The sequence below is a fragment of the Citrus clementina genome, unplaced genomic scaffold (genome assembly GCF_000493195.1).
Source record: "Citrus clementina cultivar Clemenules unplaced genomic scaffold, Citrus_clementina_v1.0 scaffold_6, whole genome shotgun sequence".
NCBI lineage: Eukaryota > Viridiplantae > Streptophyta > Magnoliopsida > Sapindales > Rutaceae > Citrus > Citrus x clementina.
In genome coordinates, this window is record NW_006262139.1 from 23,285,956 (window position 1) to 23,311,990 (window position 26,035).

Genomic DNA, 26,035 nt, shown 5'->3' on the forward strand with positions numbered 1-26,035 from the left:
GTGCCTTAGAAGGTGGGGGGGGGGGGGGGGGAAGTCAACAAACTAGGAGCCCCGAACCTTGGATTAAGAACTGTAACTAGTATAAAACAGAAACACACATGTTAAAATTTTAATAATCACAATTAAATCAAGTTACTACTTTTCATAATTCAGAATATTAAAAGGATTTCAAAATAGGATACCAAAGTAAGCAAAAATACTGTGATCAAGTCACGTTAAGAAAGCTACCTTTACCTTTTCAAAGGAAACATTTTCTCTTAAAGCATTTAGTGTTGTCACACCATAAGTAATCAACCCACTGACGCAGGTTGGATCAACTTCAGCCAATGCACGCAGTGTCAAAGCAGCCTCAATGCGTACCTAGCCATAAATTTCCAATTGACAACCCATTACAAGAGAAAAATATTAAATATGTTTTCAAACAGATGTCTAAGTACACAAATTGCAGCAGAGCAAAGCGAAATTTCTCAATACAACTGAAAAAGAAACTCAATGAACGGGAAACACAATCAATATCTTACGAGTTGCGAAGAATGAGAAACAGCTGCAACAACTGTGCTATCAAGCACTTCCTTGAATTCAGATGGGACCTGCAAATGCACAAGTCAAGAACTATCTTAGCAAATAACAGAATTTGTGCATATACATAAAGTATGATTTTTCCCTTCCTCTTAGAAGGAAAACTAGCACAAATATTTAAAATAATCCAAATTTCATTTAAAAAGGAATCCCAAATTTACCAATCATAGCTGCTTCTTCTACTGAAAAAATAGAGAATAAATAATAAGCTTTCTAATCCATGGAAGGCCACAGCTCCATAGGTTTCTCCAAATTCTTAAGTAAAGCATTTCGAATGGCCATCTAGCAATCACACAAACAATTCTTGTACCTTTTTTTTTAAAAAAAAAAAAGGAACACACACAATTCTTGCACGACTGTCCTTCCCCCCCCCCCCCCCCCTTTAAATAGGAAACTGAAAGTCTATAATACGAAGAGAAAAACAAAACATTTTGGATAGGGACCAGTTGTCTGGGAAGCCAAAAAAAGGAAAAACTTCCAATGAGATTTAAAAATAGATACCTGATTTATCCCTAGACAAATCTAAACCAGCTAAACATTATCCCAAAACCCACTCCAGAGTTAGAAGAATGAAGGAGAGAGTATAAGAAAGTTCTATAGTGAAGCCAATGGGACCCATCAATGTTCTTCTCTCTTTTCTCTTGAAAGTATAATTATTTACTTCTTGCCAAATCACACAAAATTGAGCTGAAAAGTGCATTTCCAAAGGGTTTTAGCTTTGATTCCTTTCCCAAAAAGCAAAATTATTCTCCATAAGAATGAATTGCAAGAAATGGACTAGCCCACTTATCTTAGCTTATGCACGATTCTTACATAATGCATCTTGAATGGGTTTAATGAATTCCCCAGACAATCTCACAAAGAACCACAGTCTTCTCGAATCCACCATGTCAAATCTTCTTGTTCTTTACTCAATTTCAATTTTTCGCTCAAATTGCTTAAAGCCTTACCTGCATCTTCTTTTCTCCATCCAACAAAAGATAAATTATCTTAACAAAATCATGCCATCTTTCGTAATCAGCTCCTTTGTGGACTAAAAACGCAACCTCTCTCATTGCTTCCATATTTTGAAAGAGTAATAAAACATCTATTGCTTCTGAACCCAACTTTAATGACAGCCAAAGGAGTTTGTGCTGTACTTTCTACAATCAACAGCTGCTTGTTTCAACTAACTGCCTCAACCAAATTCTTTTATCCAAGTTGAATGTCCCATTTTGCAAACCAACCAAAAGCTTTCTAAACTTACACTGATTCTTATTTCTGCACCAAGCACCTCCTTCAACCAAGCAGTTCAATCCTGTCTCACAGTAAAAAAACATCTACCACTTCTGGACAATAATATCTCCTCCCAACCATACAACTCAGGGGAGCTTATTTGGAAGCACGACTCACATGTTGAAAAATCATACTGTCTACCTAGCATTTCACACTTCACAATTATAAAAAATATAACTACCACACATATTCTCCTCTTCTAAACAACAAGATGTCCAATAAGAATAGTTATCCAAGCTTGATGAAGAAAAGTTAGAACTTTGGCTTATAATATACTTCACATTTTCATCCCTGCAAATAAGGCTTAGTAAAGAAGCAAGACAATGTTCTTCATTCCCCCGTCCTTATAAACTCTCTCGCTCGCACAATGTCTCTATCAAAAGAATGAATGCTTATTCCTCGTTAGATTGGAATTGAAATTTCAATTTTTTGAGGAACTTGAATGAGAGAGAAATTCAAGAAGCTTTTGCTCTTTTGGCTTTATTGGAGAATAGGGATGGCAAAAATCCCCACGGGGACGGGTACCCTCGGAGATTTTCCCCATTCGGAGAGGGTATGGGATAATTTCATACCCAATTTCTTATTCGGGGAAGGGACGGGGAAATTTTTTTACCCAATTTCTTATTTGGGGAGGGGACGGGGATGAGGTGGAATCCCCATCCCCTACCCATTTCCCCATTTTAATTTTTAATTTTATTTTAATTTTTTAAAATTACTAGTAAATAAATAATAAAATTTAAATTATAAAATTATAAATATTGGTAAAAATAAAAAATATCAAAATATTTATATTATTAAACTTTTAGGCCTAATTAACTAATTAAAGTCCTAAATTTTTATTTACGACATTAAAAAGACCAAGTAGATTCTATTAGCCCAAAATTTTTTAATTTTAATATTCTTTAAATATTTTAAACTTAAATCTATTTTTTATTTATTTTTAGATGTTATAATTGCCCACAGCGAATCACAATTTTAATATCTAATCTAATATTTGCTCTTGATTTGCTCCGATTTAACTATTGTGTTGTAAAGGGAATAGTCCACATTTATAAAGTGCCCACGCCACCATTGAAAAAGTTAATTTTGAATCTAAATTCGATTTTATTTGTAACAATTTTGTATTAGACTATTAATTTGTTCATGATAGTTTGTAAAAGAAGTTTGTATCCCTTGCATGTTGCGTTACTTACTACTTTAATGTATGTGACTTTTGTAATGAATATTAATGTAAGATATATTTCGAACTTTACTTTTATTTGAATTTTTTATTTTAATATGATTAACTCAAAATCGAAAACAAAAAAAAAATGTATTAGTTATTCGGAGATCGGGGACCCTCGGAGATCCCCTGTTATTATTCGGGGAGGGGATGGGGATTCTCTCAAGTAATTCTGACGGGGACGGGGAGGGGACGGGGACATACGCAAAATATCGGGGATGGGTACGGGGAGATTGGTCCCATCCCCTCCCCATTGCCATCCCTATTGGAGAATGCTTCGATTAAGTTATGGCAGAGGATAAAAGAATTTCGAAGTTATGTCCTTCAAGCATCTTTTCTTGCAAGTCCTTTTTTGATAAGTTGGTTGATGATCAAGTTCTTTTGAACTTTCAGCTTGCCCATATGATTTGGAAAACTAAAGTACCAATATAAGTTAAAATTCTTGCTTGGTCATTGGCTCTTGGTAAATTTAATACTGGTGATTTTATTCAAACGCAGAATCCTAGTGTGTTTGTCTCCTTCTTGGTGTGTCATGTGCAAAAGAAATGACGAAAGTGCAGATCATTTGTCTTTGCATTGCCACAGTGCTGTCCAGCTATGACAGAGACTGTTTCAGGCAGCTAAAATCACTAGGATGATGCCAGCTTCTAGTATGTCAATGCTTTCTGAGCTTATACATGCTTTTGGGAAAGGTAAAAAAGCTAAAGAGCTGTGGAAATGTAAGGTTACGGCCACTTTTTGGGTGATTTGGCTTCAAAGAAAAAGAAGGATTTTTGAAGATTCAGAGGAATATATCTTTTTTGTGGGAAAGAGTGCGATTATTAGCTTCTCTTTGGGCCTCAGTTACTAAGGAATTTCAAGATTCTTCTATCTTCATTCATCTAAACTGGGAAGGGGTGTTGGCTTAATTCTATGTTTTTTGTTATACTTTGTTGTAAAGCTTTCATAGTCTTTTAGATTCTTCCTTTTTTTTTTTTTTTGGAAGTGGGGGTTCTTTCTTTGTGGACTCCTTGTTCACATTTTGTAATTATTGTTCTTATAATACTAGTTTCTTTGTCTCCTTATCCACAAAAAAAAAAAAAAAAAACAGTAGCAAGACAATGTGTTTTGGCAGTCAGGTCTAAGACTAAATTCTTAGTATATCCTGAATAAAGGACAAAATTCCACCAGGGCTCCAAATTTGAACATGTTAAGAAGAATTCAGGATGAGCTAAATCCTGTTATCTGTGTGGTTCAATTCAAAATGATTAGGTTTTATTAACAACTGATATCCATTATACCGTCATTCATTTGATATAGAATTATATCATCATAGAGATTTACAACAAACTAATCACATTAATGTCAAACTCACCTCTCCTAGTGTTTTCAAAGTATATGACAGGGTGCGTAGAGCAGCAATCTTCATAAATGGACTAGCATCAACCGCCTGAAGCTACAGAATCCAAAAACATGCTTCATTATGTATTCAAAAAAAAAAAAAAAAAAAATCAACAGCCAGCAAAAGTCACAAAATAACAATATGATTCAACTATAGACATCTATTTTGCAACCATTTAGAAAACCTGCTTTCCCAGAAAAACCAAAAAACTCCTTTGAGTGGGTTCTGTCATTTGATCCGTCACACCAATCCGCAGGATATACAGAACACAAGCCTTCAACAATCAGAGATATAATGGTCATCAACATAACAGATAGAAGCACCATTGACATAAGCAACAAATTTGCTGAGTATTTACCAGTGCATGGGAGTCAACAAAAATATCTGCACGAAGCATGTCCATAACTTGCAAAGCATAGTCCTGAAGCTCGCTATTTGGATGAAAATACTTCAGACGAATAGCCTGCAAAGAATAACCCAATTGACTAGGAATATCCAGTACAATCCAAATGACAACTTAATGACAATTAGCATCAAAAGAAATTCCAAACCTAGGTCAGTCACAAACAAATAGACAACAATCATATAGTTTTTGAATTAATGAAATTAAAGTGCAAAGGATAAGATATAATGAATTTTCCAGGAACATAAATCTCAAACTAAATAATTAGTGAGAAACCTTAACAAATGGAGTAAACACTTATGCTGTTAGCTAACAAGTAGCATGCAACAACACAAAGTTAGCAATTGCCCATTTATTGTCTCAAGCAACTCAATAAGAATAAAACAATCTATTTTTATCCCAACATACTGTAACAATGGCCAAAAGTTTTCAGATACATGTCGGTGCTTGCTGAGGCATTAATTTATTATCTGGTAGAAACTATTTTTCTAACTTATAACACAAAAAAGAACAAGGGTAGGACAGAAGGAGGGAAGGAGGATCAGGATGAGAGAGAGTCCAATTTTCAACATTTACCTGTAAAAAATACACCCAAGATAAGGTCAGACTGAATCGCATGTTCTTTGATTTAGCACCATTTGCTGCAGTGTAAACAATTAGTGAGAAACAACAGGTGGCCAAAAAGCATGCACGGCATTTTCCAGATAAACAAACCAAGAGTTTAGCACATATATTCTATTTGAAGGTAATGCATGCAATCATTTGGAAAGATACATGAGTCAGAATATACTAATGGACAACACACATATTGCACAGCATTGCTGCCATCATCCATTAACAGATCATGGAGGAACAAAACCAAAAACTCAAAAGGCCATTTTGATATTGCTCTGCTCTCAATATTTGGACTATATTCTCCACATAAAGTGCAAAGAATATATGCAAGCATGCTACTGAAATGTATATATCACTCACACATGCACATAACAGGAGCCGTACACTCACACATGCACATAGATCCTTCACATTCTCTAAAATAAGCGATCTATCACTCACATATCTACCTAACAGCACATAATGAACCACTCTAACAAAAACAACTGGCACTCAAAAAGTGCTGTGTATATACGTCAATCAATTGAAATTGAAATATAAAGGATGAATTCAAATTTGAATAATCTATTAAGCAAAAAAAAAAAAAATGTGAACCCAATGTTTAATGAACAAAATCTGAGAAAGACTGTACCTCTAGTGAACGGCAAAGCTAAATGCCTTTGCAAACCACCTTCTAATTTCTTTGCTGGAGGAAAAGGTCCTTTTCCCTTTGGTTGAACCTAGAAAGAGTAATAAAACCAAAACCATGATATAGCAAGAAAGATCAAATAGAAAAGCCACAGGCAACAGACAAATATTTACCTGTGCCTGAGGATTCATTCCAAGAGCAAGCAATGAGCCCAAAGCTTCTGCAAATGCATCCCTAACAGATGCTATAGGATCTTCAATGGCCTAAGAGAAGCACTATTATCAGCTTCTAAGAAATTAAAAAGAAAAATCTGAAAAAGTCTATGAACAATTACCTTGACGCAATGAGTGGCTGAATTATCAAGTTCTCCAACTCCTAGACATGGTCCTCCAATATGGGCAAAAGCCTTTAAACAACGTGCACCAGCTATTCTGACAACAAATGATTTGTCTACAATTGCAAATCGCATGATGAGACGGAATGCCTCAGAATATGCTGAAGCAGCAGCACTGCCACCAGAGCCTTCCAAAGCATTTTGAAGCAGAAGTAGAGCCTCTTGTCTCACAAACTCCTGCAGTTTGAGTTATGCAAAACTGAAGCTGAACAACGGTAATAGTTCCTGAAAAAACTTATCCCATACAAATAGTAACGTCTTTTTGCCTTTAGCTTAAAAATCCCAAAATATCTCTTATGCTAATCTCCCAAAGTACCGCCCTACATCAAACTTCCATAAAATTTTTCCATCTATACTACCAAAAGCACGCTTAAATTCCATAGACAAGGAGATACAGGAGACTGCAGTAATGCCCTAAAGTAGAAGTCTCAAATTGTACTTCATCAAAGACTTAAAGTAGAAAGATTCCTCTATCAATCCTCACTCCAATGTCTTCATTCAACTATTTATGCAAGCGTGAATAAAATTGATAAAGTTGTTTCTCAGATGAAACTACCTCATTAAACTTCATAAGTTTGGTTGCAATAATAGTTGTTTCAAGCAAACCCGAAGTAATTCTTCTCCCAAATTGCCGATATAGTTCTCCAAGACATTGTGCAGCACCTATGGAAAAAGAATTCAAATTCTAAGTTTAAAACCAATTGCCAGAAGGCTTTACAAATAAAAAGCAAGAACATGACAAACATGCCTCGTATAACAAAATCACTTACCATGTTTCTACCAAAGAAGTGCATGCAACATGAATACATAGATTGGCACAACATGTAGGCAATATTTAATTTTTCCCCCCCTTTCCTTTGCTCCAAGTAAGAAATGGGTTGCCAATTCTTAAAAAAGGGGGTGCAAAAGAATGAAGGCAAAAGAATAAAAATGAAAAGGTAATAATCTAAAGTAAACCTAATAAGCAACCCAAAGAACCAAAAAAAAGGGGAGAGAGAGAAAGAAAGAGAAAGAGAAACTGAAAGAAACAAACAGATAAACAAGTATTTGTCTCAAAATCTTAATTTTAACCCAATAATAAAATGCTTCACCCATTGAAAATTGCAATCATCTACCACATACAAGACATAGAAGAACCATTTCTTTGTGCTCAGCAAACCAGGCTAGGAAAACCTCTGTTTCAGAAGCAGAAAAGAACCTCACTTACTCTAAGATAAGTAGCCTGAGGAAAAATTAAAATAATAATAATAATAATCATCATCATCATCTCAACAAAACGCCTTTACCCTACCATGCAACAAGCATGCAATTACCCTCAAGCATTAAGAATCACGCTCCAGAAAGAGGAAAATAACTAATTGATCAAGTCTACCTCAAAACTAAACAATTACAGAGAAAGATGATCTACCACTTCCCCTTATCATCGTATAGATTTTACACCGACCAATCCCAAGGTTCTTCCTCATCAACAAATTATCACTACCCAATATAAAATATGATATAGTAAAATCTAATAATTTGATATAGTATACATCATAGCTTCATGTAAATAACAATAAAATAAACTGTTGTACTACATAAAACACTATTTAGAGTTATGTCCATCCTAAAAATACAATCTATGTATCAGGAAAGGAATTTTATTTATCCAAAGGTACAAGAAATGTGATCCTCAATTGATATTTGTTGTACTAGCCTTTTCAAACTTGGAGCATGCCACGTGATTTCTTTTACTCCAATAACAATGAGACAATTCATTGGTGAAACACCTATGATTATCAGGTACCATTTAGCTTCATAGATCTCAAAATAAGCATGGCTATTTTCTCTTCTTTTAAAGGTAATTCAGTTTAAAGTTAAGAACTTGCTTTTTCTTGATCCTTACTGACTTTTAAATTCAAAGTTTTTTTCATTTTTCTATTAACTATGGTAAACTCTTTCCAGTCTTTCAACTCCTCCATGGAAAACCAGTGTATTTCACTACTATTGATTTCACCTTACAGAGAGCCAATAATCTCATTCTTAACAGCTCCTCACAAGCACTCCCAAAATCCATTCTTCATCAATATCATCAACAGCTCCCAAATTAACTCCACCCATGATTAATAGACTAAAAGGGGGAAAAAATAGTACCAAATAATCAGATACTAATTCGTGTCATAGGGTGGCCAAGAAAATATTGCAGAAAAAGAGAAACAAATTTGAATGCAACATTCATTTCTAGCAAACTATCCGTCAATGAAGAAAATAACTTTTTATTCATGTTCCCATATACGATTTATAAGGAAGTATCAAGCTACAAGATGTGATGTTTTTTCACCAACCAGCAACTTTCTGAGGCTCACTCTTCTTCCCATCAGATAAAAACCCTTGAAGACTGCTTACTCTTGAATATACAGAAATATTGTCTCCTTTCGATATTATTCTTCCCATTGCCACTGAAGCCAAATGACGCACAGGTCGCCGAGCACCAAGAATAAGAAGAGAGTACAATGCATCCTCACATTTTCTTTGCCACAACAAAATTGATTCCTGAAATCAATAATTGCTGCGTCAGATGTCAAAATCTTTTGTCGACAAAAGAGCACAAATTCCATGACAAATGTTTACACAAAATCTATGGAAAGAGCATGAAAACCTTTAAAACAAACAAATTCGTTCAGAAAACATATAAAAACTGTCATTTCCAGGAAATGTTTGCATTCTATAACTCACGAAACTACAATTTTGTTACTCTTATCAGCATTTCAAGATATAGTTTAGGGGACAAATAATCAACACCTACCCTAAGGTTTGGCCTAATAATAAGTAAGAACAAATTTTCCACTATTGGCACTAGCATCCAATCGAATTAACATCTGTTTGCCTGTTATTACGCCCAAACTCAAGATTACAGAAAATTTGTCCCATTTAATTTATTACACTATCAGGGATTCTAGATGTAGCTTTGGCAGTAAAATTAAATTCTTCATTAACTATTACAAACTATAAATATATTTTAAACTGAACTGTATTTGCTGCAAATTCACACTAAAAACCAGATAATTTACCTGCATAACCAATTTTCAATTCAAAATTTAAGGACCAGAATTAACACAAAAAAACTAAATTAAAATTCATATAATAACCAAGCATATCAGCAACCGAATAAACTCAGGCAACAGAACATATCTTCTGCAAAAGTAAGCACAAACGCTGAATACACAAATGAATGCAGCTAAGAAAAAGGACAACTAAGCAACGTTCAACTCCTAGAGTTCGGACACAAAACGCAGCGTTCAACAGAAACGCAGAATAAAATATAACGTGAAAGAAATAAGAAACTAACTCTAAACTAATGAACTAAATCAAACACGGGCAATTCAAGTTTACAGTGGAATTTGAAAACAAAGAGTATGGATAGATCCAGTGACCTTCGGCTCTTCGTCGATGGCGGAGATTAGATCAGAGAGGAGATCGAAGCAGAGGAGAGGATCAGGGGATTGCTGCGATGCGGAGGCGACTATGGACTCAAGCTGCGCCACTAAAACCCCAAATCGCGAGAGAGGAACGTCCTCTCTCACGTAGCTCCTCGGCATTTGCGAAAGAACTTTTTATTCCGTATACCCGGATTAAGCAGAAAAATAACAATACTATTACTGAAGTGAAAACAAACGAGAAGGAAATAAAATGTGTCAAGAGAAACTGAATTAAGCAGAGGAGTGCAGGAGAACTTGTCTGAAGAAGGAAGAGAATAATCGGTCCGTTGGATCTCGGTTAATATTGGGCCGGGTCATGGGTTACGGTTATTCTTTTGCCTTATACCAAATATATCCCTTATGATTTATTAAACTACCAAGATCTACAAAAGTAGGACATTTTTAACTTTTTACTAAAATAAATCGTTACTCTTCTTCCCCTTTAACAAATAGACTAAACATTTCAAAATTTTCAAGGGGGTACTGTCCTGAGTGGTTCAGTGGCATGAATTCTTTTTGCTCCATAAAAGCACATTCCCTTTGAAGAAACCTCAGAGGAGGACAATAATTTTTAATTTTTTATTGTTTTGGACCAAAAATTGGTTAAAGACCCCTCGATAGAAATGGTCCATCCCTTTGTGAATCATCTGCATGAAAAGTTATGTTTCTTGGTCAAAAAGCGAAAGCAACTGTTATAAATTTGACATTGAATTCATCATCTGGCAACTTGTAGAACTTCCCTAGAGAAGATTAGAATCTATCTTAGAGACCTTTGTAACTATTACAACACTGTTGCCAGCTTAACATATTTTCTGGTTGGTTCATGAGAAAATGAAGTATTTTTCTAGCATTGACTCTCTTGTTACTCGACAGGAAAATGCAATGAGAATTTTACATGAGACACGTAATATGACAGACATAAAGCAATCCAAATAACAACTACAGTGTCCAATTTTTCAATTAACACTATAACACATTCTAAAGTAGCTACATTAATGAACATCCGGGTGATTATCGGTTCATGAAAGCCTTGAGATGAGACATCATTTCTTGTATCCGAATCTGAGAATACTGAGAATTGTGCAGAATTTGAAATGCATGCCCAACTCCTTTGTACACAACTGTTTCAACTTTTTTACCACCACCAGCCAAGGCCTTGCTAAACTCCAAGTTCCGGTCTTTAAGAATATCAAGTTCTGATACACAGACCATCACTGATGGAAGTCTCAGTTCCTGCAACCCGGCTGTGGCATTGGCCAGAGGATTGCACCATGGATGGTCTCTGTTGGTCCCTACAGGCAGCGACAGCCGCCAATATGCATCAGAAGCAGAGACAGTCAATGCCGAATTGGCTGGTTGAGTGCTGTGCTTCTCAGACACAGTTCTTGATTCTCCTCCGAAGAAAGGCTGTATCAATATGATACCCTTGACACTTAATGGCTTGATAACAGCGTTGTCAATTGCAACCCTGGTGGCAGCATTGTAAGCTATGTTGGCGCCAGCACTGTCACCAGCCAGGAACAAGCTTGAGAAATTGCACTGGTTCATCCACCACTTGTGTTCACTAGACCCACTCAAAACTTGTTGTTTAAGCCACCTAAGCGAGTTAAGGCCATCCTCGTAAGCAGCAGGCAGGCGATTTTCGGGGGCTAAGCGATAGTTTATGGACATAATCACACAGCCTGCTTTATAAGCAAGACTGGCGAGGAACTCGTGGTAACAACTCCAGGCAGCTGAGCCTACGCAAAATCCGCCACCATGGAAGTAAACAAGCACCGGCAGATTGCCTGCAGGGCAGCTTGGAACATACACCCGTGCCCATAGGTTAATATATTTATTGATAAATACATCTCTCGCTGTGACTTGACCATTTAATGTAACGTTGCAGGGGACAATAGGAATGGCTGGTGGCCTTTCCACTTGTCCGTTTTTGTAAACTCTAATTAGGCCTTCAATTTCTTCAATGCAAACTCCGTGACCGTTATTGCTTGTTGCTTTGAGCCTTGGATCAGCGAAAATTGCAGCCATTCTTTTGCTTCTTATTCAACGATGGAAAGGTATGGCTAATTTTTGAAGTATGCTTGTGGTGATCACATCGGAAATTAAGGTGCTTATATAGAGAGCGACAAGAAGATTAAACAATAGAGAGAAAAGCTTCAATTAAAAGTTGAAGGAAGCTTCTCCTCTCCTTTTCATTTGACAAGTGGGCAACTAAACTCACTCCATGGCGTCATGTGGATTCCCATCATAAGGTTCAAAGTCCCATTTCTCATCTCGTTCATCAATTTTATTATTACTTTTTTTTTTAATTGGGTGTGTTTAAGAGAGTTTCTGTCAAATAATACTTCTCAATAAAAACGTTTTATATAAGAAACTTGGACATACTTTCGCAGGAAGCATTTTTATATTTTAGGGTGCCGGCATCTTCAAATTCCCATTTCTATATACTTTCATTTACTTAGGTCCAAATTAAATTTCCTGTAAGTACTAAAAAACTCTCTCTCAAAATAGAAATCTGTTGGAATCTTCTAGATTAGCCCCTCTAGTTTAAAACGAATCAAATTTACTCCCAAATATACATAAGGATAGAAAAAGATATGTTATCATCCAATTAGTAAGCAATATGCAGTGGCAATATAAAGTTTAAAAAAAAAATTAATTTTATTAGTCTTTGAAAATGATGTTTAATTTTGAAATAAAGTGAGTCAGAACTGATCAGCACATTGCATTTGCACGTTATTTCAATTTCAAGAGCATATTTGTCGTATACTACTTGTCCATGCAAAATAAAGGACAGAAATTTTTGTAAGTCAAAATGTCACTTCCCAGAATGCACTGTCACATATCTTTGAGAGAATATTGCCTCTTATCCTGATATCAAATACCGTAATATTTTCGGCTGACTTGAGATTGATGTTAATTTTTCAACAACCAAGATCCAAGTCCATTTGCAAATGGAGCTATGGTCAACTTTATTCCTCCGATATTTTCATCCTCATCTTTCTTCGCTTTTCGATTCCCACGTTCAATCTTCTCCTTTATCCTCTTGGGTAAATTATTTTGTGATTGCCGCTATAGACAAAGCATATGATCGATAGATCATTTCCTTATTTGGCCTTGTTAAGGACTGATGCGCCGCGATAGCCAAGCAGATGTCGTGTGCTAAACGTGTTCTTATATGGCATGTAGACATTTTGATGCTTCCATTAACATGCAGTTCAAAATGTTAGGCAAAAAGCAAGATATATAGCAGCGAGATACATATAGGTTTAATAATTAGCATCTCACTAGATGCATGAAATTTGTTTAGAGTGATGTCGATCAGAGATAATAACTTAATTTTTAAAAAGAAAATAAAAATATATCATGGGCTTGAACAAGAAGATTTGTATTAGAAGATATTCTCTTAGAAATAAGATAAACATGAGAAATCTCGGAGGAGGTGATCATCACATATTGGGATGTGTATATATATATAGATAAGCACGTGGTATAATGCAAGATTGAAATCTTAAGATTTTGTTCTTTGTACTTGCCTTAGAATCTTTTTACCTTCCGCCATCTTTTGCCACACTGTGTTCTATATTCTTCAAAAGCATGCATTTTCTCATGATAAAGTTGTTGTTCTACATATCTATTAATTTCAACTGAGGAAATGAGAAAAAAGAACTCATCAATCTTGGCAAAGAATTGGTGTTACGGATCTTGTATTGATCCACGTTATTTAATATCAATCAACAAAACTTAAGCTGATAAATGATCATCATGGTAGCATGCATAATCATTATTTTTGTGACTCGGTTTAAGCGTGTGGTAAACTAAATCTATAATATAACTTGTCCTTAGCAACATTTATAATTACTTCAACTCTAAAATTATAACAAATTCAATATCTTTTCCTGGCAATTAATAAATTTTTTTATCAAATTAATTTTTTTTCTTGAGAACTGAAATTTTCATTTCATGCAATAGTTTTAGCTTAAAAGTTGTGTCAAGTACCACAATACCCAATAAAGCCTATTTATTTCATGTATAATGCAATACTATCGTTGAATGTACTACCAATAAATTAGACATAAAAAGGGAGAGAACATTCAACTGAAACTAATATATTTCTATTTCAAGTGAACAACTTTTTTTTTTGGTGCAATGGTGTCCGTGGGGCAGCAATAAAATTAGATTCCATAAGTATTTTAAATTGGAGTTTCGGATAAATTTATAATTTAATTAGTATATGTGTGTGCGCGCGCACAGAGGAAAAAATTCTATATGAAAGTTGATGCATTTAGGGAAAAGAAAATTATATCCTTAAAAATGAAGCTTTTGCCACAATTTCCACAGACATATTGTCAAAGTTTTTTGGATTATATTTTTACATTTCTGGCCATCGTTATGAGTTGAACCCAATAGAGCTTGTATCATCAACAATTGTTGTCCCAACACTTTAATTATCGATAATTTATAGGAATTATTCACGACTGGAATCTGGATACATATTATATATATTGTCATAATTATATTTTAGGATGCATTACTTAAGAATGTCATTGTAAAAGCATTTCATTGAAGAAAAATTATATATTATTCAGTCAAAAACAATAAATTTACTAATTTGAAAGTGCTTTCAATAGTGCCAATCACAACACAGACCCTTAAAAATATATAAGATTCTGCCTTTAGAGCTAATAAGGACATGTGAAGTTCTTTCCAAAATGCCCGTTTCACTTAATTTTTTTTTTTCTAGGGCAATGCTAGCCTTGTAAAAAAGAGATTCACTTTGAAACATGCCGTAGAGGGAAAGATATTCATTCAGCATAATTTCCGTAAATGTGATGATAGACGTGGTGCGTTTGGATTTCGGCCTACTTGTTTTACCCGAATCACAGCTTTGCTGGGGTTGCTAAAATTTTTCTTTTTCCCTTTTCCGAATTACTAAAGTTCAGTAATTAATCTCCTAAATGTATAACATAAATGAGAAAAGAATAATACAGCGCTTGTTTACGTTCATGCAATAATATTTTATTCTTTTGATGTACACAAAAATTATCTATATGATCATCAAAATTAATTGAGTTGTTAATTTGCACATTGTATGTACTAAGCTTGCCTGCTTCTAAAGTCAGCAGGAATATTCAGCACTAGATCGCATGCATGTATAAGATAAATATAAGATCTTGTAAGATTGCATAAATACATACGAAATCTAAAATAATATATAGAGAGTTACTTAACCACAAAGCCTCCATTGAATTTCATCCGTCAACAAATTAAAACATCTCAACGCAATCTGAGATATCTTACTATGTATATATGAGACTTTCTGTGGGAGCTAGCAGCAGCAGAATAAAGGTCATATTCAATAGTTAAGGTAAAATACATTTTATAATTCCAGCAGAAATATATAAGTCATCTCCTTGAAGCCAAAGGAGATGATCGTATACTGTCATCCAATAAATGGGGTTGCCTTTAATATGTGTCTTATTCGTCTTTACAAAATATTCTCTACTTTTCTTTCTTCTAAATGCCTTTTTGACCAACTCCATTCATAATGAAAATTTCAAGCTAGCAACTAGTATGGGTGTTCAAGAATCGAAATTTGCGAATTGAATATCAATTCATATTCGATTCACGATTTTGCGGAATATAAATTTTCAATCCCATCAAATTCACATATTAGTGAAATTCAATTCAAATCTAATGCATATGTCTGCGAGTCGGATGTGAATCTGACCAAATCCATATTCAATCCACCATTATGCAAATTGATTTGTCGATTAAATTTTTTTAATTATATCCAATCCAATAACTAATTAAATAAAAAAATATAATATAAAAATAATTTTATTACTGTTCAAATTTAAAATTGAATAAGATTTAAATAAAATTAGATAATACATTCAAAGTTTCAGGGCACAAAGAGTTCACTTAATGATCACCAAGGGATGCTACGTTCATGGAGTTTCACAAGCCCTTTAATTGGGTTAGAGTAGATCATTACTCAGAGTTTACAGAGGTGAAGAAAAGCAAGCACGAGCTTACACAGAGCAACAATGACATGTCGTCAAACGTTGTTAAGCAGAATGCCAACTCAGCTGACAGTTCAGCACGAGTTTGTTAGATTATTGCTAATACACAATGTATATGTGACGGATCTGTAGTTAGCTAAGTAGTTAATAAATATAGTTACTTACAAGTGGTTATTTAAGTACGCATAAATATGCGACTGTAATGATTGATTAGTAAATGAAAGTTCTGGAATTGATCAGAAACATTTTCTCTGAGATTTTCTCTTAAGCCAAACGAATTTTCTTCTTTTCTTTCAATTTGCAAATTTTCTGGTTACTAGTTGTTGGAATGAGAAAGAAAATCGAATAATCCTCCTGGAACCTGTGGAAATGAATCTCTTAGGACAAGTTCCAGAGCCTTTGCAATTCTGTCAAAGCCTGCAGGCTCTAATTTCTCAGGTAACAATCTTTTCGGAACTATTCTAGCACAGACAGATATGCACATGGTTGTTATATTTCGTATCACTTGATTTTTCCAACAATAACCTTTCAGGTCCCAGCCCACCTGAATTGGGTAACTGTATTTTTTTTTAATACTTTAAATCTTTTAAACAATTGTCTATCAGGATCTTTACCATCCCAATTGTCCAATTTACATAAACTTAAGAAATTTTCTCTGGCATACAACAATGTTTCGGGTGAAATTCCTTCTTCAGTGGAGTTACGAAGGCAAATTTAAGGTACTGTTATAGGTTGAGCAATGAGAACCTTGCAGTTATAGTTGCTCCATGAAATTTTAGTGCCGCGGCACGATTGAAGTTAGTCTTTGGGCTATGGTGGTGGTACGGGTATGAGAATGATGGTTTCTGGGTTGAGACAAATGCTGCTTTGTGTAGGCCAAATGAAAGACCGATGGTCTATGGGCCAAGTTTACAAATCACTGTACAGCATTGCAGGGCAAAATGGTTTCCTATAAATATTGTATGATGAAAATTCCTCATTTCTAATACGAAGCTGTAACTTGAATGAATTCTATACATTTATCAAATAGTGGATTCTAAAGGGAAATTTGAGCAAAGATTACACCAAAGACGGGTTGGACTGGAGAGTACCTCCATCAGTGAAGCCTCTGAAGACAAAGGAGTTCAAGCTTAATGAAATGAGGACAAACAGTTATAGCGACTCAAAATATAATAAATCCCTCCTTATCTCTGTTGGCCCAATGGGCTATTGCCACGTATTGTTAACTCAATCCCGTACTGTGTTAGCTTTAACCAAGAATTGCACGTGACCGCTTTCTTCTGAAAAATTCAATTTCATAATACACCCAGTTAAGTACAAAGATGCCTTATTATGGTTTTGGACAACTTGAAATATCCAATAAATTCTTCTACAGTTCTATATATAATTTTAATTATTGATTTTAATATTCTCTCTCTCGCTATATCTATATGTATATATACACATACATGAATACATGTGTGTGTATACACATACACGTATTGCCCTTATGCCATCTATTTTATGAAGTAATAAATATTTTATCACTATGTTTATTACAGAGCAAAAATTTTTCATGTCATCTATTTCGTGAAAATAAAAGAGCATATCATAAAAATTCTATAAACTGTACGGATTCATTTATATGTTCAAGTTATAAATGATAGTCCTAATGTTTCACTGCAAAGTAGAAATCTTATGACATTTTATCTACATTTTGAAAATATAAACGACAAGTCACAAATGTTATATAGGGTCATCTATGTAATGTAGTTATAAACAACATGTTACATAAATTAAAATTTAAATGAAATTTTTTAGATATGAATTTACTATTATAAATTAAATAATTTGGAATATATAATAAAATAAAATAATATAAATATATTTATTTTAATTAAGTTAATCAGTTTAGTCGAATTTTAATACAGTACCTTCTATTTAACAAAATCTAATTTGTTTTCAAATTCTAGTTGATACCTAACAACTTCCCCTTAACCCGCTTGTTAGTTTGCCGTTAGCCACACCATACTAATTTTTGAAAAGCTTATTTAATCATTTATACTTTTAATAATACTTTCAAATGAGAAATAATAAATCTATTTATATAAGTTAATGCGGTATAATTAAATTGATTAGATTAAATATTTATTAACCTACATTATTTATTTTATTATTTTACACGTCATCTAACTATTGAATTTATTATTAATTTATACAAAATAAAGTTTGTACCTCTGTTTTCTAATGAATTAATTAACTAATGAATTAGCTCGATTGTAGGTTTTGTCGCTCAATTGGCTGACGTTGCCATTCGTTTGTTTTTCTCCTAAGCGCACCGTTGGACCTTCGCAATTATATGCAACCTCAAGTTTTGTTGACTTTCAAAATAAACTGCCAAACTTCATTTAGCTTCTTAAACTCCTCTTATTTACAATTTGCTAAAACTCTTTGATATGTCAAATGACCATATGTTAGCGAGAAGAATAAATTATCCCCCTAATGTTTTCAAATAAATTATCCGAGGAAATGAAGCAGCAACATTTTAGCCCCCTAATGTTTTCAATATATTCAGTAAATGTATAATTTAATCATTTTATAAATAAGTAACTAATTTCGAATGGAAAAAATATAATTGGATTAAGGACGTATTTGAAAATAAAATAAAAACTCTACTATAATATAAAATTGATGAAAATATAACGGTAATTGAGTTCGGAACATATATGAAACAAAATAATAACTATATTATTATATAAAATTGATGAAAATATAAGGGATATAAATGATTTTTTTAAAATCAAGAATCTGCCGCTGAAAAACCATTTAGCATATAGCTCTTAGTAGTTACTCGATACATATAACTTCAAACAACAATAATTAGTTAAGCTTTAACCTTTAGGCATATTCAAAGTGCTAGCTGTTTGAAAGTTTGCAGTAACCACGTATGCATGCTTTCATGTGTTTAATCAGTTGCTTCTGGTTATAGTTTACATATCAGAATCTCACATGCATAGCGTGACCCTGGCTTTAATTATCTTCTTGGACTTGTTGGATGCAGCAACTGATTTTATTTTATTTCATTTTTCGACCGTTTGGTAGCTAATTATCTCTAAACATACATTAAAAAAATTTAAAAAAAAATGCTAATATCCACACCTGATAATTTTGTTACTGCAATGCCTGTCAGACTGTAACTATTAATTATGAGGATCACAATTTTACTATAAGCAGCTAGCAGATTCTCAGCTTCTTTCTTTCTGCATTCTCAAATGTAATTAATGGGTCTTTGGTGGATGTAAGATGCATATACATATGACCGTCGTAAGCAATATGGCAGTTGAAATTCTTTTATTGCTAACTGGAGAGGGTAGCGGGCTTCAACTTTTGCTAGTTCGGCCTGTTGTTATCATTTGCCTTTTTAAGGGCCAGAATTCTGTTGATTCCGGGACCAGCCTGCTTCAAAACCTGCCATTTTCTCATTGAGTCGAGCTTTTAGCACCCTTTTAAATTCTTCATAACATCCCCTTTAAATATTATTTTTTAAAATACCCTCCACTTTAATCGATAAATTATGAAATGAGGTGTGTAAAAAATTTGTTAAAAGAATAATTTATTTAAGTGTTTATATGAATTTTAATTTACAACAGGAAATCAATTAATTTGTGTTAAGTTACTTAAGTAATTTTAACTAAAAAAATGATTTTATGTTGAATTTTGAAGGATGTCAAAAGGTCTGCTCTTTCTCATTATAACACCTACACTTTTCTTTCCAAGTAATGGTAATAATAACAACACTACACTTTTCTACTTAAATAAAAAAAAAACAATAACACTACACTTTTCATTTAGTATCTACAACTATTCAAAAGAGGAAAAAAGAAAAAAAAAGTAGCATAGTTGACATCTAACATATTATGTATGAGTGCGGTGTAACTTATTATCATCGTATAAAGGTGCAAAGCATCCAAATTTTTGCTAGTTGAACTTGAATTATTGACACGTTGTTTTCACTACAAAAGATCAACTAATTAAGTGACTCATTTAAAATAGGATAAAATTTGTATTCTCTGACTAGTAAATTTATACTTTATTTGCATGAGATTTTAACTTGATATAGTAAAATTGCTATAAATTAATATTTTGAGATTGATTAAATTTTTTATAAAGTGGATATTATTAATTGAATCATAGTTTAACACCCAACTCTTTGAAAGTGGACTGTTAAAAAAAGAATTATTTAATGGGGATTTTATGGATTAGAGTTTGTGTAAAAGAATTATGTTAAAATATTATCACTTGTTTGTTAGTAGGTCATTCTCGAACAGTGAAACTTATTTGATACTATACTAATATTTAACAAATAATGTCTTTTTGTAAAAATTTAGGGACCTACATGATAAAAACCCTTTCGAAACCTAAACGGAGCGTTTCATTCATTTGAAGTGGGAAATAATCAAATGGACTAATGGAGCTCCAGAAAGCCCTAAAAGGCTAAAACCCCCTATACCCTCGCTCTGTTGCTGCTTGTCTTGGTTCCGTTTGAATACAAAACACTCTCTAACCAAGTAGCGATATAGCAGTAAACTTCCGTCCATTCAACGAACAGGGACATAGAAGAGGAGAAACAGAACGATGTCGTTGCGAGTCTTGAATCCGAACGCGGAAGTGCTGAACAAATCAGCAGCACTTCACATGAATATCAACGCCGCTAAGGGCCTTCAAGACGTTCTGAAAACAAATCTCGGCCCCAAAGGCACCATCAAAATGTATATTATTGTTGTGGTTTATCGTGTTTTTAATTTGAACTTTCACTTTATATTTACCATTATTATTTTCGTATTCTGATTTTATTAATATTGCTGAGATTTGCTGGCGTTTTATTAGGCTAGTTGGTGGAGCCGGAGACATTAAGCTAACTAAGGATGGCAATACGCTCTTGAAAGAAATGGTTAGTTTCTTTTTTATTGAAAAACCCTAGATCTTTCCATTTAGTTGAGATCTAGAAGTTAAATCATCAATGGATGCATTGATATAGCAGGCTTTGTAGGTGAGTTTAAAATGGGGTTTTAATTAGAATTAAGAGGGGTTTCAGGTGTATGAGCTTGAAGTAACTGTTAAGTTATAGTGTCAGTTTGGTTAATGTTCTGGCAATGCTTGCAGCAAATTCAAAATCCAACAGCTATTATGATTGCGAGGACAGCTGTTGCTCAAGATGATATTAGTGGAGATGGGACTACTTCTACTGTGATTTTTATTGGCGAGCTCATGAAACAATCAGAACGCTGCATTGATGAAGGTCAGTAGTTCTAGATATGTTACTTCCAATCCGGGAGTCAAGTCTCTTGAAACCTTTTCAAAATATGTTTGTCCTTGCTTTAATAAATTTATTTGAAGTTTGTTTTGTTCATTATGTTAATTGATGTTGTTTGAAAGGGTTCTTAGAAGCAAATGGCAGGGCTCCCCTTTTGGTTTTGCTTGTTGTTTTCTGCCAGGAGGAAACATTCTAGCTGTCATTAATTATAATTTTTTGTTATGAAACGGGCTACCATCATATCTTTTATGCATGGTCTTGTTGTTTTTTAGGTATGCATCCACGTGTTTTGGTTGATGGTTTCGAGATTGCCAAAAGAGCAACTCTCCAATTTCTTGAAAAGTTCAAGACTCCTGTTGTGATGGGTGATGAGCCTGATAAAGAGATACTCAAAATGGTAGCAAGAACAACTCTAAGAACAAAGGTATCTGGTGGTTTCTGCTTCATTTTCTTTTAGTGTTAGGAAGGTTTGTTCTATCTATGGTTTGATGTTGTGTTGTGTTTACTTTTACAGCTATACGAATCATTGGCAGATCAGTTGACTGACATAGTTGTTAATGCAGTGAGTGCACTTTCGGTTTTAACATATACTTAATACCACTTGAACATCTACCTTCATCTAGCCATTTGTTACAGAGTAGTAAACTTTTGCATCCTTCATCATAACAAACTATGATTCAATATGACAGGTGCTCTGCATTAGGAAACCTGAGGAGGCTATTGATCTTTTTATGGTGGAATTAATGCACATGCGCCATAAGTTTGACGTGGACACACGCCTGGTTTGTTGAAGTTCTTTCTTATTGATTTGCATAATTTGTTTTCCTGCGGCTATGCCCTTGCATTCAAAATCTTTTTGAAGAACTGTTTTCAGGACAGTTATGGAAATATTTTCCTTATCCCCAAATCTTATTGCTTTGTTTTTAAAATACCCTTCTATTTGTGTATATTTTATGTTATTCTAGTACAATGAATTTTGATTGCCTTAAGGCTCAAATCAAAGAATTATTTAATCAAATTTTCTGACATCCTTTAGTTCTCATAATTTTGAGCAGTCTCCTAATAGGGTCATCTCAATTTGAACCTGGATGTTCTGTTCAGATTCATTTTTCTTTTTCTTTCATTCTTTTCGTTGTCCTGCAGTTGCTAATCTACCTCGTTGTTTATAGGTTGAGGGTCTTGTCCTTGATCATGGTTCTAGGCATCCTGATATGAAGCGAAGAGCAGAGAATTGTTACATCTTGACATGCAATGTGTCCTTGGAGTATGAGAAAAGGTACATTAGTAGAAAGTGCCTTTTCTTTTTCTTTTGTTATGATCAGTTTACTTCTTAACTCGTATCCATTTGTGTGGTTTATAAATACAATTCTCTTTTATTTATGCTGAGCGTTTAAGGGGCTTGTGTGAACTGTCATCGTCTTCAATCTTTATTTCTTGCTGATTCAAACATTGTTCTCTCACCTATTCTTGCATATGCCTTTTCGCAATGTTTTAATATTAGATAAATTCATGACTGTTCCATGGTATTCCCTAATTACCCTTTTTTTTAAGGGTGAAGGCATGGAAATGTTTGAAATCATTTTTATGTTCATGACTTATTCTGCCTGGTTTGCTTAATAATTCAGTTTGAATTCCTTTCGCTATGCTTTTTTTTTTTATAAATTAATTGAGTTCAAAATGATTTCTGAGCAGTTGCAATATGCTTGTTATAATGTCAATCCTGCCACATCTTGCTGTTTGTATATCTCAACGTTGATTACCAGCATACTGAAACTAATGACTCTCTTGCCTGCCAGTGAAGTAAATGCAGGCTTTTTCTACTCAAATGCAGAGCAAAGAGAGGCAATGGTTGCAGCTGAAAGGCGCCAGGTTGATGAGAAAGTCAGAAGGATTATTGAACTAAAAAATAAGGTAGATGATGTGAATGCATGTTGTGAATGTACCACTTTTATAAATTGTATATACAGCATGCAGTTCTATATTCTGTTTTTGGAAATATTAAATATGCATCGGATCATGTGCAGGTTTGTTCAGGTAATGACAACAACTTTGTTGTTATCAATCAGAAGGGTATTGATCCCCCGTCGCTAGACCTTCTTGCCAGGGCAGGGGTAAGTTGTGCATTGTTCATAACAGTGTGTCCCTCAAGTTTTTGAGAAATTATGACTTGGCAACACATAAAATTCCTTCTGGTGCTTAAACTGTGCCATCATTCGTGTCAAACTAACAGTAATTCATAATGACTAAAAGTCCGTAATTGGACCCATAAAATCAAATATGCTGCAGAATATATCCATTGGAAATGGTTAAGTAGGTACTCTTTTATCACTAGAAGAAAACGACATTCATTAAAGGAGCTTTCTTGGAATCAAATGAAAGAAATTACTATGGAATTAAACATAGAATTTGATTGATCTTGTTGGAGCTTTTTCAATTCTAACGATTTCAATTGCTTCTTATTCCACCAATTATTTATCTACTAATTTGCTAAGTCGGTAGCTTTAGTTGTGAAATACGACTGATATTTTAGTTATTCTGTTACCTGTTTCTGAATGAATTTTTAGATAATTGCTCTTAGAAGAGCAAAAAGAAGAAATATGGAGCGATTGGTTTTGGCTTGTGGAGGAGAAGCTGTTAACTCTGTCGACGATTTGACTCCTGGGTGCCTTGGTTGGGCTGGACTTGTTTATGAGCATGTCCTTGGAGAAGAGAAGTATACATTTGTGGAAAATGTGAAGAATCCTCACTCTTGTACCATTCTGATTAAAGGTACATGTTTGTGGATTTACATAATTTATACAAGCTTACTATTATTATTCTAATTGAACCACCTAACTAAGCAATATAGAAATAATAATTGCTAGTATGATGTGCACCATCCTATTGCATTATGTGGCTTATCTTATCTTCGTTGCTCACGCTAAATGATGTAGGACCTAACGACCATACAATTGCCCAAATTAAGGATGCTGTGCGTGATGGGTTGAGGGCAGTAAAAAACACCATTGAAGATGAAGCAGTTGTTCTGGTAAGTTCTGTACTTTTTATGATTTTCTCTGAAATCTGGTTCGACAGTTTTCTTGGCTGGAGATTATCTATGATTCATTTTTTTTTCCTGTTTTAGTTCAAATGGTGAAAAAATGGGTGGCATTGGGCTGTGTTGTGGGTTTAAATTTTTCCAATTTCTTAGCAGATTATTAGGATTTTTGTTTTGTATATTTTCTCAATAGAAGTTCCTAATTGCTTTTCAGGGGGCAGGAGCTTTTGAAGTTGCTGCCAGGCAATACCTAGTCAATGAAGTGAAAAAAACTGTCGAAGGGGTATGCAGTTGCTATTTTATCATACCTAGGTTATTAAATAAAGCATTTTTTTTTTCTTTTGAAATTTCTGATGTTTACAAACATGGAGCAGCGTGCTCAATTGGGAGTTGAAGCTTTTGCCGATGCCCTTCTTGTAGTGCCTAAGACACTTGCTGAGAATGCTGGGCTTGACACTCAAGATGTGATCATTGCCTTGAAGGTTTATATCTTCAGCCATAGTTTTTCAATCTTTTTACCTTTATAAAATTTGGAAAAGAAGATAAAACTAATGTGAACATATTTTTGCCCTCTGGATATTCAGGGTGAGCATGATAGGGGAAATATTGTGGGATTAAACCAGCATTCAGGAGATCCCATTGACCCTCTAATGGAGGGAATCTTTGACAACTACTCTGTGAAGCGCCAAATTATTAACTCAGGGTATGTGAACTTGTTATCAATGTCAAAATTAAAGTAGGTTTTTGTTGTCCGAGGTTTCATATTGACAACCTTTAAAAAGTTTTTAAGTCATTCAAAATTTTTATTTAATGAGGAGGCTTCTACCCACATTGTTGGATCCCCTGGAATTGTGTAATTTAGGAACAAAATGCTACTTTATATTGCAGGCCTGTAATTGCATCCCAGTTGCTCTTGGTAGATGAAGTAATCCGTGCTGGTCGTAATATGCGGAAGCCAACTTAGTTCATTGATAAGCTACAACAAATATAATTTTGTCATGTGGTTCTTTTACTGCTCGATTGTGTTAATGGATGGCCTTGAACTTACGGAATGTGTAAGGAGGTTGTGTTTTGATGGTTGTGAACTCTCAGGCCGCAAGCCCATAGAAAACTTGAAAAGGATGGAATGACCCCTATATGTTGTGTTCAATTTCATTATCTGCGGACCAATTTTGTTTTCGTAGTGACGGCAGCCAAGTTTTCTATATTCATATAATTTTCGTTTTTGGTGTTTGGTGTTCAGTTGTGGCATCAATATCTGGTGATCTGATATGTTCTCTAATAGTGGAGGACTACTTGTTCTTCAGGCAGATGTTTTTATACCATTGGGCATTGGCAATCTTGTTAAGAGACATCTGTTCCAGTGTAATGAACAGAAACGTATTTCCTCGACATTTTTCTAAGTGTTTCAAGTGTTATTAACATGAATTCTTTTGACGAAATGTATATGCTCTTATGAGGTATTGTTTAATAAAAGCAATCCATTCTAGTAATACACAAGGAGCAAGGTATAGATGTGAGTCGTCAGTTAATCGCGGCGTAAAAAACTTGGGAAAATTGTAAAAAGATGATTTGTAAATTGCGTCTTGGTCGAAGTTTTAAGTTTAAAAGCATGATTTTGCAGCTTTCTATTAAGGAAAGTGAAAAGATAATAGCATGTTTTTCATTGCTAGCATTGACTCTTCTAATACAATAATCATTGTTTTCAACCGGTCGATGTTGAC

At 34.2% G+C, this 26,035-nt stretch overlaps 3 protein-coding genes across 5 annotated transcripts in view; 1 reads left to right on the top strand and 2 right to left on the bottom strand.

Moving 5' to 3' along the window:
* LOC18038741 (protein SWEETIE) overlaps window positions 1–10,209 on the bottom strand; it is a 40,077-nt gene extending 29,868 nt beyond the window's left edge. For all 3 annotated transcript variants that reach the window (XM_024182000.1, XM_024181999.1, XM_006430729.2), the window contains exons 1-12: window positions 9,911–10,209; window positions 8,822–9,029; window positions 7,054–7,160; window positions 6,438–6,674; window positions 6,277–6,366; window positions 6,107–6,194; window positions 5,437–5,501; window positions 4,816–4,920; window positions 4,642–4,731; window positions 4,431–4,511; window positions 522–590; window positions 235–360 (exon numbers count right to left, since the gene is read on the bottom strand). In XM_024182000.1, coding sequence (XP_024037768.1) covers window positions 235–360; window positions 522–590; window positions 4,431–4,511; window positions 4,642–4,731; window positions 4,816–4,920; window positions 5,437–5,501; window positions 6,107–6,194; window positions 6,277–6,366; window positions 6,438–6,674; window positions 7,054–7,160; window positions 8,822–9,029; window positions 9,911–10,075 — 1,431 coding nt within the window. In that variant the 5' untranslated portion in view covers window positions 10,076–10,209. The remainder of the gene's footprint in view (window positions 1–234; window positions 361–521; window positions 591–4,430; window positions 4,512–4,641; window positions 4,732–4,815; window positions 4,921–5,436; window positions 5,502–6,106; window positions 6,195–6,276; window positions 6,367–6,437; window positions 6,675–7,053; window positions 7,161–8,821; window positions 9,030–9,910) is intronic.
* Window positions 10,210–10,821: 612 nt separating this feature from the next.
* LOC18038701 (probable carboxylesterase 17) lies at window positions 10,822–12,022 on the bottom strand. The gene has a single exon (XM_024182339.1). It carries the CDS (start codon window positions 11,981–11,983, stop codon window positions 10,967–10,969), a length of 1,017 nt encoding a protein of 338 aa, XP_024038107.1. The 5' UTR covers window positions 11,984–12,022; the 3' UTR covers window positions 10,822–10,966.
* Window positions 12,023–20,441: 8,419 nt separating this feature from the next.
* Window positions 20,442–25,705, top strand: LOC18038702 (T-complex protein 1 subunit zeta 1). The gene is made up of 15 exons (XM_006430732.2): window positions 20,442–20,729; window positions 20,848–20,911; window positions 21,124–21,259; window positions 21,547–21,698; window positions 21,789–21,836; window positions 21,964–22,056; window positions 22,444–22,550; window positions 23,071–23,185; window positions 23,299–23,385; window positions 23,839–24,043; window positions 24,208–24,302; window positions 24,526–24,594; window positions 24,686–24,793; window positions 24,896–25,014; window positions 25,200–25,705. The coding sequence occupies exons 1-15, from the start codon at window positions 20,596–20,598 to the stop codon at window positions 25,273–25,275; spliced, it is 1,608 nt and encodes a 535-aa protein (XP_006430795.1). The 5' UTR covers window positions 20,442–20,595; the 3' UTR covers window positions 25,276–25,705.
* Window positions 25,706–26,035: the final 330 nt, after the last annotated feature.